The following is an 11922-nucleotide window of genomic DNA, read 5'->3' as shown; positions in this document are numbered from 1 at the left end:
TTCTATGATGGTTGTTTTTGGTTTTGTTTTCTGAAAATGCATGTGCTTGTTCAGTGAAGTAAGTCTGGTAACTTTTGATCTAAGCAATTCAGGGCACAAATAAAAATGCCTTATTTTATATGAAAAGCCCACCACCAAAAAAAAAACCCAACAACTTATCACCTTCAGGAGTTCTTGTATTTATACTATCTCACCATAATTCCTGGGTCTTTCCCTCAATTAAGAGACCAGATAAAGACTTCTTGGCAAGCATGACAGTTTCTTAAAGCTGGAGTCTGCTGGGGAGCAGCAAGAGCAGAGTTGCTCTGTGAGGAGGGACAAGCTGGCAGTGCAGGGTGGCGCAGGCAGAGCACAGCCCCACAGGGCCTGGACACAGGGTCTGAACAGAACACTGGGATCTCCTGGGGCCAGGGTCCATCTTGTGGTCTGATCTGGGGGAGCAGAAGGTAGGAGCTTGTGGAGGCCTCTGGGAAAGCTGTAACATGAGAGATGAGGTCTAGCCTGGAGAAGTGGGCATGGGCCAGGCTGCAGAGCTGTGACCTAGCTCAGGCAAGGGCTGGAGGTGCCAGCCTTGAGCCAACATGGAGTTCCTGAGTAGAAGATGTAGGGGTTAGTCCCCATCTGAGGCTGAAATGTGGCATAGCTCTCAAGAGCACTACCTAATTCCTTTTCTGCAGCAGTTGTGCTGGATTCCTCTGGTGACCAGTGCTGTTTGTGTTATGTACCTCTGATGTGAAGGTCTCACAGGAGCTACTTGAGTAGAGTGCAGATGGCGAGACATAGTCCGCACAGGCGCTTCTGTAGTCCCCTGATGGTTTAATTTCCTGCCATAGAAGACAGACCTTTATCTCCTCTCTTACAGATATGGAGTCTGGAGAGCGGTTAACGTCATCATCGGTCTCCTCTGCTGCAGCCGCTTCAGCTCCCGCGTCTTTGGCCCTGTCTGCAGCCTCAGCAGCACCAAAAGGTGGTCCTGGAGCTGCACCTCTGAGTTCCACACTCAACACGTCCGGTAAAAAATGACACCATTACGTATTGCAACCTGGTTTTAGCATTTGTCAACACTTGTTATTACAGCTCAAATATAATAAGGTTGCACAGATGCATCAAAGAAAAATGTTTGGTTTTTTTTGCCAAGTGACACTCATGTCATGTGAGTAAGATTTAGGTTGAGCTTATTTACTGAAGGAAGGAAATTAATTTAAAATTGCAGCTTTCAAATGTGAAAGGAATTTTCAGTTGGCAAAACTGCCTCAGAAGCAAGGATCAAGTTAAGGATTGATCTAGCAAACTCTGTGTCACTTTCAGGTTAAGATCTAATAATAAACTTTTTGAATATACATCCTATTCTCAGCATTCAAGCCCAAGCCCTACTGTATTTTTTAGATCTGGAGGAATAGTTTCTTCTAAAGGAACTTGAGACTGAGAAGGTGAATTTAAAAATGCCATAGTCTTAGATAGTCTTGACAAGAGTGAAACATCTTGGCTTGAATCAGAAACTTGTACAGAGGATTTCTTCATGAAGAATCCGACTGTTGTGAATGAAACTCATGTTTCGACTGAATGATGCACATTTCATCAGCAGAACAAGAAATGGTAAATAACTTCCCTGCTGTTTCTTTCTTTGCTTTGGAGAACAGATTGTACACGTTCTTTTTGTTAACCTGACTACTACTGATTTTTATAAGGTATGCAGTAAATAGGATGTTTTTTCAGCTTACGTTTATGGTAATCCACTATTTTCAGAACAAAGTTGGTTCTCGCAGTAGAGTGAGCACACATGTATTGTCCAAACTGAGAACTCCCCTGATCCTGCGGAACCAGTAGATTATGAGTGCCCTGCTGCAACCTGCACTTGTTCACTTGCAGCTTCCTAGGGAAGAAAAATAGAAACCAGAATGTCTGCATACCTAGAGTTATGTCTCAACTATTTCTTTTAATCACTCTAAAATCAGCCGGAAAAGTTTCTAACTGAAACTTATCTGGAGAGAATAACTATATTTTCTATTTTTCAATACCCCACTACGAATTCAACCTCAAAAGACTTCTGTGTCAATGTTCATTAGACCATGCCATTTGAAATGGTTCTCTGTGATGGTTCCCAGAATAGAGTAGGAGTTTATTTATATATAGATATAAATGTGCAGTTCCAAACTTGGGATTTATGTGACTCATTTACCTCTCCTTGATGCCTTTGCTTTCTAGATATTACAGCACATAATTTTGTCTCCTTTAACCTTGTGTGTGTATATATAGGATATGTATTTGGTCCATCAAAGTATAGTAAGATTAAAGCATATTAATGTAGAAAGATGCTAAACTTTCAGTTGCCTCATTAGAAAATACATGTAGTCCTTTTCTTATATAGTTTATAAAACCTTATTCTCAAATTTTACTGAAGTTTAATTTTGTCTTATAGCTAATAGTTATAAAGACTGGTAGTAATTCCCACTCTTCATGGGTTGTTTCCTTTTAGTTTTGTTTAGTGGTCAGGTCCCTTGCTTGGCTGCATCTGATTTTTAAGAATGTATCTGTTTTCTCAAGGACAGTTTGTATTCCTGAAAACAAGCTGGAATACAGTTTACTATAAGTACTGTCTCATCGGTTTTATTTATGAGTATATCCGTTTCTCTGCCTGACACAGTGTCCTATGGTTACTGTTGCATCCACTCTGGAAAGGTGTGCACTGTCCTAGGAAAGTTTCACAGAAGTGTTTATTTTATCCACCAGCCAAAAAATATTTTCACTTGAGTGACCTATGGCTGGAACGGCAATTTCATGGAGTCAAAAACTTTCTTCAGTTTACAAAATATTCTGTAGTCGAGGGAGACTAATATCGCAGCCTGTTCCTAAACTGAGATGTTATTCAGTTCTGCTATATTTAAAAAAAATAATGACAGTATCTGTCAATCTCAATTATTTTATTAGATTCTAGAGAATGCATTTTCAAATGTGAGTTCAATTAACAGATTAAGAATGAACAATTATTCTTACTAAGAGAAGGTAAAGGCATCCTAATCTACGCATTAGAGAGGTTCTTCTTATTCCAATTCATCTATTTATTTTCTTTGCATCAATCAATAGTCTGTTAAGTAGTCTCCACAATAAACTTCGTTGCATAGCCTGTCAGGTCCCCACAGTGCATGGTGGATTAAGACTGGGAGTATTTATGCTTTACCAGGGAGATTACACTACAAATAAATTATTCTGGCATATTCCCAGGTCGTACAGACAAAAGCACATTGTCAAACCATTATGGAATATATCACATACTGGTAGTATAATTGGCTAATACTGCACTAGTTCCTGAATAATTGAAGCATTCCCATCAAGTAAACAGATACTTCACTTGCTTTCATATTCCCCTATTGCTGAAAATAAGAACGTGCACTGGAAAATAAAATTGAGTCTGAAAAGGGGTTTAAATTCATTCTCATGAGAATGTTAGCAACTTTGGAAGAAATACGAATCAACAGCCTTTTCGCACCTGAGTAAATGATACAGTAATTCACTGTTTGGTTTTTATGAGTGGCAGTAATACCTGCATGTGAAACTGTTCAGAGCTCAGCAGTCTAGTCTTGATATTACCAGACCTGAAGGGCTGTTTATTTTTAACTTTCAAACAAAGGAAGTTCATCAACAAGCCTTCAATTTTTCGAAAATCAATGAAAAGATGGTCAGTAGATCTTAATGTTAGTATCTTCTGTATGCATCATTAAGAAACAGTGTTTCTTTTCAGTATCAACAATTCTTTAAGCATTGTTTAGAATTCCTGCTTCATACTTCTTCCCATTTAGGCCAGAAGCTGATTTCTTTGGAGTCCAGGCAATGCTAGAATAATATGCCAGATATTAAAAAAAATATATATTAAAAATTTCTATTTTCAGGGTTATTAAAGAACATAAAAAATGTGGAGGGAAAAAGGAGTGGGGAGAAACTAATGGGCATAACTCAAGCACTTCCATGTTTTAAAATTCTGTCTCATCTAATAGTTGCTATAAGAACTACACAGATGAGTGATCAATTTTGAATATTGTTTAGACATGGAATTTTACCTTCATTTCTAAGGAACAGACTTAGTAGAAACAACATAAAAAGAAACAAATTCAGAGCACTGCTTTTTGGATGTTAGAGACTGAAGGAAACATTGCATTTGAGCACCTAAATAATTTAATTTAGAACCACATCATGCACCTAGCAGTTCTAGTATTAAAGCAAGCCTCATGGAGAGTTGCCATGTGATGGAGACTTGTAAAAATATGGCTTAGTAGGTCAGTGCTCTGTGTATATTTCTTATATTCTTACTCCTCAAAGTTAATAATCTGCAGTGTTTGTGTCTTAGGTTATGCAACAGATTTCTCAGTAGAGTGCAGTTTTGTCAACCCCTTGTGAAAATATCCTGTTTTTAGAAAGTTAGTCCTAGGCTAGCTCCTTTTAACTTACTATTTTGGAAGGAAGGTTAAAGATGGAGTCCTTGCCATTGCTTTTCTGTTTGTTGCCTGTCTGCTTGCTTCTGTGAGAGCATATTCAGAGTTTATTAAAATGCTGGGCTTTAGGGGTTTTTTTTTAGGTGCTGTAATGAGTCTGTGTGTTGCTCTTTATTTAAATGAATAAATATATTTGACATTTCTCTATTCAGATGAGGGTTGTTGGTTTTTTTAACCTTTTTAAGAGAGGATGATTGTTACTTCTGTGTTTAGAAATTATTTCCAGCCTTTTCCATGCTTTCCAGCTTTTTAAACTGAGGGACATTTACCACTACTATGAAGCCATGCATGCAGGTAGTCTGGAATCATGCACATAAGGAGTTTGGAAGTCTTACTGTTGTCTGGGGACATATATAAGGCAAATGTTCCTAGTCCTGTAATGAGAGAGGACACCACAGAAAGGAAGAACATGCAGAGTAACTTTTGTCACCGCAAGCAGTTCTCTAGGTTTGCTCTGTATGTTGGAATGCCCTTAGCATTGTTAGAAATACCACATTATTTTTGTATTTCTGCTGGTTGGTGCATTGATGCTTTGTATTTTCAGGTATTATTTAAGTATTTATCACTTCTTAGCTCTTTTCGGAACCTCATATTGCACTGTGAAATTAATATTGACAAAGACATTGACAGTTATCATTGCTTGTTACTAAGAGACAAGCATTGTTGAAATGTATGTTGCCCTTTGGGGTGATGCTTTCAATCATTCATCTGTGTAGCAGTTCATGGAATTGCAAAAGCTATGTTCAAAAATATTTAGCTTAATGAAGTAAGCCAAGAATGTTGAGAGTGCCGTTTAGTAAGAAATTCTGCTTTGCAGAGCATGTCTACAGTAAGTTAGTAACTTGAAGTGCAAATGCTAAAATAGAAAATAAACTAAATACTGGAATTAATTGCTAGATTGTTTTTCTTTTCTTCAAATAGAGAAGAGGAAAAATGTCATTGTTCCAGTTTATTGTTACAAAACTTTGCTGCCGTTTCTCCTTTGTGTTTTATTTCTTCCACATTTCTAAATGCATATTTAAAAATTGATAACTTCTCTTTCTGGGCACATTAAATAATGGCTTGGGTAACACACATTTTAATAAAAGGCTGTAATTGTAACATTGTATAAAGTCACCCACTCTTTTTGTGTGATGAAGAAAGTTAATAAATTAAGCTCAGAAGTTTATTTTAACTTGATCTATCTTCAAAGTATTACGCAAAGTTGCAATGCATTGCTGCTCTTCAGAATCATTAAGTATCACTGCTGTGGTCTGAGGAAGAAACAAGTGTTACTGTTGGTGGGTTTTTTGTTTGTGTTTTGTTGTTTGTTTTTGTTTTGATTTTTCAGAAAATAACCACAAATAAAGTATTGTGATGTTTCCTAATTGGATTGTGTAGCAGATGGTAACTAACGTTTAATATCACTAGTTGAGTGTGGACATCAGTTGTGGAAGAAAGTAAATAAATGAGTTTTGTCTTGTTTTTTTTTTAATGCGATAATTTACTAGTTAAAGTCAGTCAGGTTCAGCAAACATAGAAATGAAATACAATGTTTTTAAACTTAGGCTGTGTACAAGACTAGCATTGTGAGGTGTCACTGTCACAGGCTTTCTATGAAACATTTATTTTCAGGAGGCATTTAAATGAAAGTGCATCGACATCTTTACTGGAGAGGCTTTAATTACTTAAGATCAGAATTGCTGTGAGAAATTCCTGTCACTTAAGAAGTTCCTAAGTGTTGTTTTCTATTATAGATTTAGTAAATCTGCTCTGGATTATGCACAGCAACATGCTTACAGAAATACTGAAGTACATTATTTGAATAACTGAAGTTTGTTTTCCATGTGCTTGTGGTGCAGAATGGTGGCGAACAGCGGACACGCACTCTCGTCCAGGGGCAGCTTTTTTCCCGCCGCTCTTGGGAATTCCACCACTGTTTGCACCTCCTGCACAGAATCATGATTCTGCTCCGTTCCACTCAAGAGCTACAGGAAAAAATAGTCGGAGCAGTACAGAAAAAGGTAATGGCTGAAGTTGTAGAGGGAGTTATTACTTTGAACTTGGGCACATACAGAAAGATGTGGAGTTTGAGCTGTGTCTGTCGGCACTCTTCCCAGTCCTACACAGGTCTGTAAGAACTGATACTATTAGCTAAGCATGAGATGCGTGTGGGTTTCCAATAATGAAATATTCTTTCTACTTATATTTTTCCCCTCTTTCCTTAGGTAGTTTTTGTGGGACCAAGTAGTTGGGGAAAAGTTTTCCTTTAAAGCCAGTAGTTTGATTTAGGAGGCCTTGTGCTTCTCTAGTGAATGCTGTTCCTCTGTGTGTAAGAAGTGCAGGCATCAGGTGGGTGGTTGTTGTGGGTCATGGAGGGAGGGATGGCCAGGGCTACAGGATCTCCATGAAAACAGCCCAGGGGCATAAGAACTTGCACTTCAGCCAGTGTTTTATGTAGTTGTGTTGCATGCCTGTTGAGGGTGTGAGATACACTTGTTTAGTGTTTGATACCATGTTTGCTCAGCATAGAGGAGAGGGGTTGAGAGGTGACTTTGTTGCTGTCTGTGGCTTCCTGGGGAGGGGGAAGGGGCTGGTCTCTTTTCTCTGGTGTCTGGTGATGGGACAAAAGGCAATGGCTTGAAGTTGCATCAAGGGGAGTTCACCTTGGGTATTAGGAAGTGTTGTTCATTGAGAGGGTTCATCAGGGGTTTCAACCTCAAGCCTGTCAGTGTTCAAGAAGCATTTGTACAATGGTCTAAAAATCTAAACCTGATCTGAGTTGTCCTATGTGGAGCCAGGAGTTGGACTTCCTGATTGCTGTGGAACCCTTGCAGCTCAGGATCGTCTGTTCTGTGATTCTGTGATGTGTAAAGCTGCTGCTTCTTCTTGTTTGTTTGTTTTGGTTTTGGTGGGTTTTAGGACCCGATGTGTGTTTTGGAATCAGTCTGATTGATAATAGTCCTGGGATGGCAGAGCAGCAAGTTTGTGCAGTTAGGGATATTTTTGTAGAAAACTAGAGTCTTCTTGACAGATGAGTAAAAAAGCTTGAATGTGGATGCTCCTTCAAACAGCATTCCCACAGCTTGGACCACCTTGTTCTACACATTGCAAAACTCATAAAATATCTTGGGCTTTATGTGGTTTTCTTTGCAGCTGATTGATAACTTCAAAATTGTAAACAAATTATTCTGTGAGATACTTACTGGAATGTATATTTTTGTGTCATCTTAAAAATCTTATTTTTGTGTCCTTGACTAAACTCAAGGACAGCTTGTGATTAAAAATGGACAATTTCATATTTTTTACTTACTTCTGCTTTGTTTTGTGTTGTTTTTTCCTCTCCTTACAGTGTTAAATGTGTTTTTCCTTTAATTCATAAGTTCTATGCATATTTTAATTCAAAGAACTCCACGAACAAATCAAGAGTGACTCTTGGATGGCAAATTTTTAGTTGAGAGTAAACTGTGAGTAGGCTAGTATCCTGTGACATGTTTAGGGAGGCTAGGTTAGCATGTCTGGAACATCTCACAACAAGCACTTGCTACTTCCGGGTTTTTTTTAAGTGTCACATTGTCTGTCATCTTAAGGTGTGAATGGATCACTGAATGGAAACAATACCACTGCGGTGTCTGGTATCAGCACATCTGTACTGCCCACCACCATTGCAACATCTGCAGGACAAGTGAAAGCTATAACCTCAGGAGCAGGAGGCTGCAAATACAGTCAGGAGCAAAGCAAAGCTCAGCTTTTGGAGACCAGAGCTGACAAAATCAAAGATAAGGTAAATACAGAAAAAAAAAAAAAGTGAGATTCAGACAAAAAATTAGCATGGTAAGTGTTCTTATTGTGCACACAGCAGCATTTTTGAGTTTCCTCTCCCAGTTCAAATTGTTTTGAGTTTGTTTTACTTATTAGAGCAAGATCTATAGCCTTGTGGGTTTTTTTCTGTAGAGTTGTTTTCTGTTTATTTGCTTGTTGACATTTTTATGAACCAAGAGCTACCATTAACACTAATTCTGCTAGTTAATGGCTGTATATTATAACATTTGTATTTAATTTATAGAATTATAGAAATAAAGTGCATTATTTTAACACAAATATTTGATACTATATTACAGTATAAAAACTTTACTATAATTTTAAATTACAATCTATAATAATGATATCTCTTTAATTATGCCTTTGTGTAAACTAAAGTAAAGAAATTTCAGAAGCAAAATGAAATTTTTAGACATTGAAAGAAAAATGCTTTTCTGGGTGTAATTTCCTATTTATCAGAGGAAAGAAGCATTATTAATGGCTGTCATTCAGCAAAAGAATTTATATAATCTGGAAGACATGACTGGTCTTAGGGAGTTAGTAAAGCGCCTGCTATACTGACCCAGTCACTCCTAAACAGCTTTGCTACTCTTGGAATCAAGACTACTTAGTCTAAACACAGGGAATGGGATACTGGGAAATAAATTATTGTCAGAAGAGAAGTGAGGGGACTCACTCCCTCCTAGGCTAAAATACATCTAGGCTAAAATACTTGTATTTCTTGATACTCGTTTTTATATTTCTTGTGTGAGTGACGTGGGCTGGCCTGTTGCTTATTTTCTTTCTGTTACTGCAAGACATTCAAGCTCCCAAATCGGAGTGTTCTTTGGTGAGAAGTTGGCATCTTCAGAGGACAGCTGCTGTTTGCTTGTATCTGCATTAAAACAGCTGGTACCACTAAAATGGTTAATTCTGTTTGTGTAGTGATGTGGTCTTTGATAACAAGGAAATTAGCATATTGAAGAACATGTTACCTCAAAACATTTTTCATATCCTCAACAATCAAAAACTTTTGAAGGTATTAAGGTAGTTGTACGTATTAGGGAAATCTTTGACTTCTTCAGGGTTAAATGCTAGAAATGGTCCTTCCTTTCTGAAGTGGTGCTTTTATCCTGGCTATCGGTGGGCAAAATGTCAGCTTCATTTCTCTAATGCAGAGGTAAAGCTTTTTTCCAGATAATGTCTCTGCATTTCTGGAGACACATGCAGCTAGCTATCTGTCTGTCTGTCTATCTATCTATCAGCATCCTCTTCAGTATCTCCAAATATTTTCCCAAAAGTATATCATCAGTAGATGAGCTGAGACTTCACCTCTTTTTGTCTTTTTTATTTTTCTTGAAATGTTAAGATGTTTGTTAGCATTGTTATCTGTTCCTTCATATTGCCATGTGTCTTAAAGTGTAAGTTCTGTATCTGTTTTCTTTTGATGTGGGTGCTGATTTCAAATTCCAGGTTCGGTTTGCTAAATACTAAGCTGCTGTAAAGCAAGGTGTTCTTTCAGTGTACCCTTAGCACAGTGTGCCCTCAGCACAATGTACCCTCCATCAGAGGCGGTGGTAAATGGGTCTTTTTCAAACTGGCATCTGGGCACAAAGAGGGTCCCACAGGGATCAATACTGGGCCTGAGCTGTTTAATATCTTCATAAGTGTTCTGGATGTTGGGATCAAGTGCACTCTGAAGTTTACAGATGACAAGAAGTTGAGTGTGGAAGTAAACTCTCTGGAAGGGAGGGCCAACCTCTAGGAAGACCTGGACAGGTTGGAAGAGTGGGCTGACAAGAACCTTATGAAGTTTAGTGGGGAAGAGTGTAAGATCTTGCACCTGGGAAAACATAATCCAGTAGTGCACTCAGACTGGGGTCCACCTGGCTGGAGAGTAGTTCTGTGGAAAGGGACCTGGAGATCCTGGTGGACAAGCCCAGTATGAATGAAGTGTGCTGCAGTGGCAAAGAAAGCCACCAGGATGCTGGGTTGCATCTACAAGGGTGTCAGTAGCAAAGGTCAAGAAGTCATCATCCCACTGCACTTGGGGCTTGTCAGACCAGACCTGGAACACTGTTCAGTTCTCATCCTCCTGTACAAAAAAGGTGTGCATAGGCTGTAGAAGGTGCAGAGAAGAGGCACAAATAAGATCAAAGGACTGGGAAGCCTGACATATGAGGAAAGATGGAGAGAACTGGGTTTGTTCAGCCTGCAGAAGAGAAGGCTTGGGGGAGACCTTCTTGCCATGTTCCAGGGCCTACAGGGTGGCTACAAAGAAGATGGAGACTCCGTATATCAAGGAGTCACATGGAAAAGACATGGGGCAATGGGCACAAGTTCTCCTGGGGAGATTCTGATTGGACACAAGGTAAATTTTTCACCATGAGAACAGTCAAATATTGGAATAGTGTCTCCCAAGGGAAGTGCTAGATCCCCCCACACTGGACAGTTTTAAGTCTCAGCTTGACAGGGTTCTGAGCCATCTCATACCAACTAGAGTAGTACCTGGAAAGGTTGGAGCAGATAATCCTTGAGGTCCCTTCCACCCTGGCATTCTGTGATTTGATGAATTTTCAGGTTGTCAGCAGTTTTGCTTGTGAAGTTTTTGTAGTAATTTTTCTAATGCTGAAGTGAGTTTGTTCACACAGCTTCTGCTGAGTTTCTTGTTCCTGGTCTTACTTGATATACTGACATTCTAGACACTCCTCTAAGCCTTATTCTTCTTTTCCTCTGGAACTTTTTGAGGTAATTAGTATTTTTTAATGTAATTATTTGAAAAAGCTTTCAAATCAAAATATAATAGAGCTGCCTAAATGAGGACACCAACATGGGGAAAAGATAAAGAGATTTGTTTTAAAAATAATAAAAATAAAAATCAGTATTGATTTTCGGTATGTTAGAAGAAAGCCATAACTGGAAATGGAGCCAGAGGCAGTAGTCAGGTGGAGTATTTTGTGCTGGGCTTTGTACAAGTGATGTTATGATTTTAATTTCAAAATGTAGCACTTGCCAATTTTTCTAAAGAGCACAGTTTATTTTAAAAAGTTTTAGTTATATTTCTCTAAATGGTCCTTTTTTTGTTGAATCTGCTGGTTTCTTCAACCATCTCCTTAGTTTTATTTGCTTTTGAGATTGGTCCTTAAGTAAAAAAAAAATAAAGGAAAGCCAAAGATGATACCAAGCTGTTCTTATAGCTGTTGAAAATATGAAGTTTCTTTTTTTGTGATATTTTCTTCCTGGTTGAATTCTAGTTCTGTTCTCCTGCCATCTCAGGGCAGTCTGATGGTAACTTGTATTGTGGAATTACTTTTTTTGTCTGTAGTGTGTGAAAAACAATTTCTGAGTTAATAGAAGCATCTGATCTTAGAAATCTGTAGTTACTAGAAGTTCTCATCCAGTTCCTTTTGTCTAGGGTGTTTATTTGATAATTCAGAGAACTGTTCATATCAGGTAACAATAAACCTCAATCTGTCTGAAGTGTGAGTTTCAAATTGTGCCAAATCCTCCCTTATCCCTATGTATTTGTGGTGTATCATGTTCTGTCTGTTGAGCAGAAGGATGATGTATTGAAGACAGATGTCATCATGGTGATGGGATATACTACCCATGACTTACTTCTTCCGTAGAAAAATCTGGTAACTGTTACTTTTAC

General features: G+C 38.3%; 1 protein-coding gene across 1 annotated transcript in view; it reads left to right on the top strand.

Moving 5' to 3' along the window:
* The first annotated feature begins 864 nt into the window (after positions 1–864).
* Positions 865–11922, top strand: part of BAZ2B (bromodomain adjacent to zinc finger domain, 2B) — a 67377-nt gene continuing 56319 nt past the window's right edge. The window contains exons 1-3 of the mRNA XM_010001084.1: positions 865–1012; positions 6302–6490; positions 8057–8250. Of these exons, the coding sequence (XP_009999386.1) occupies positions 865–1012; positions 6302–6490; positions 8057–8250 (531 nt within the window). The remainder of the gene's footprint in view (positions 1013–6301; positions 6491–8056; positions 8251–11922) is intronic.

The sequence above is a fragment of the Chaetura pelagica genome, unplaced genomic scaffold, assembly GCF_000747805.2.
Source record: "Chaetura pelagica isolate M959 unplaced genomic scaffold, ChaPel_1.0 scaffold26, whole genome shotgun sequence".
Lineage (NCBI taxonomy): Eukaryota > Metazoa > Chordata > Aves > Apodiformes > Apodidae > Chaetura > Chaetura pelagica.
Note: the sequence above shows the minus strand (reverse complement) of the source record. Positions and strands in the feature narration are given on the sequence as shown.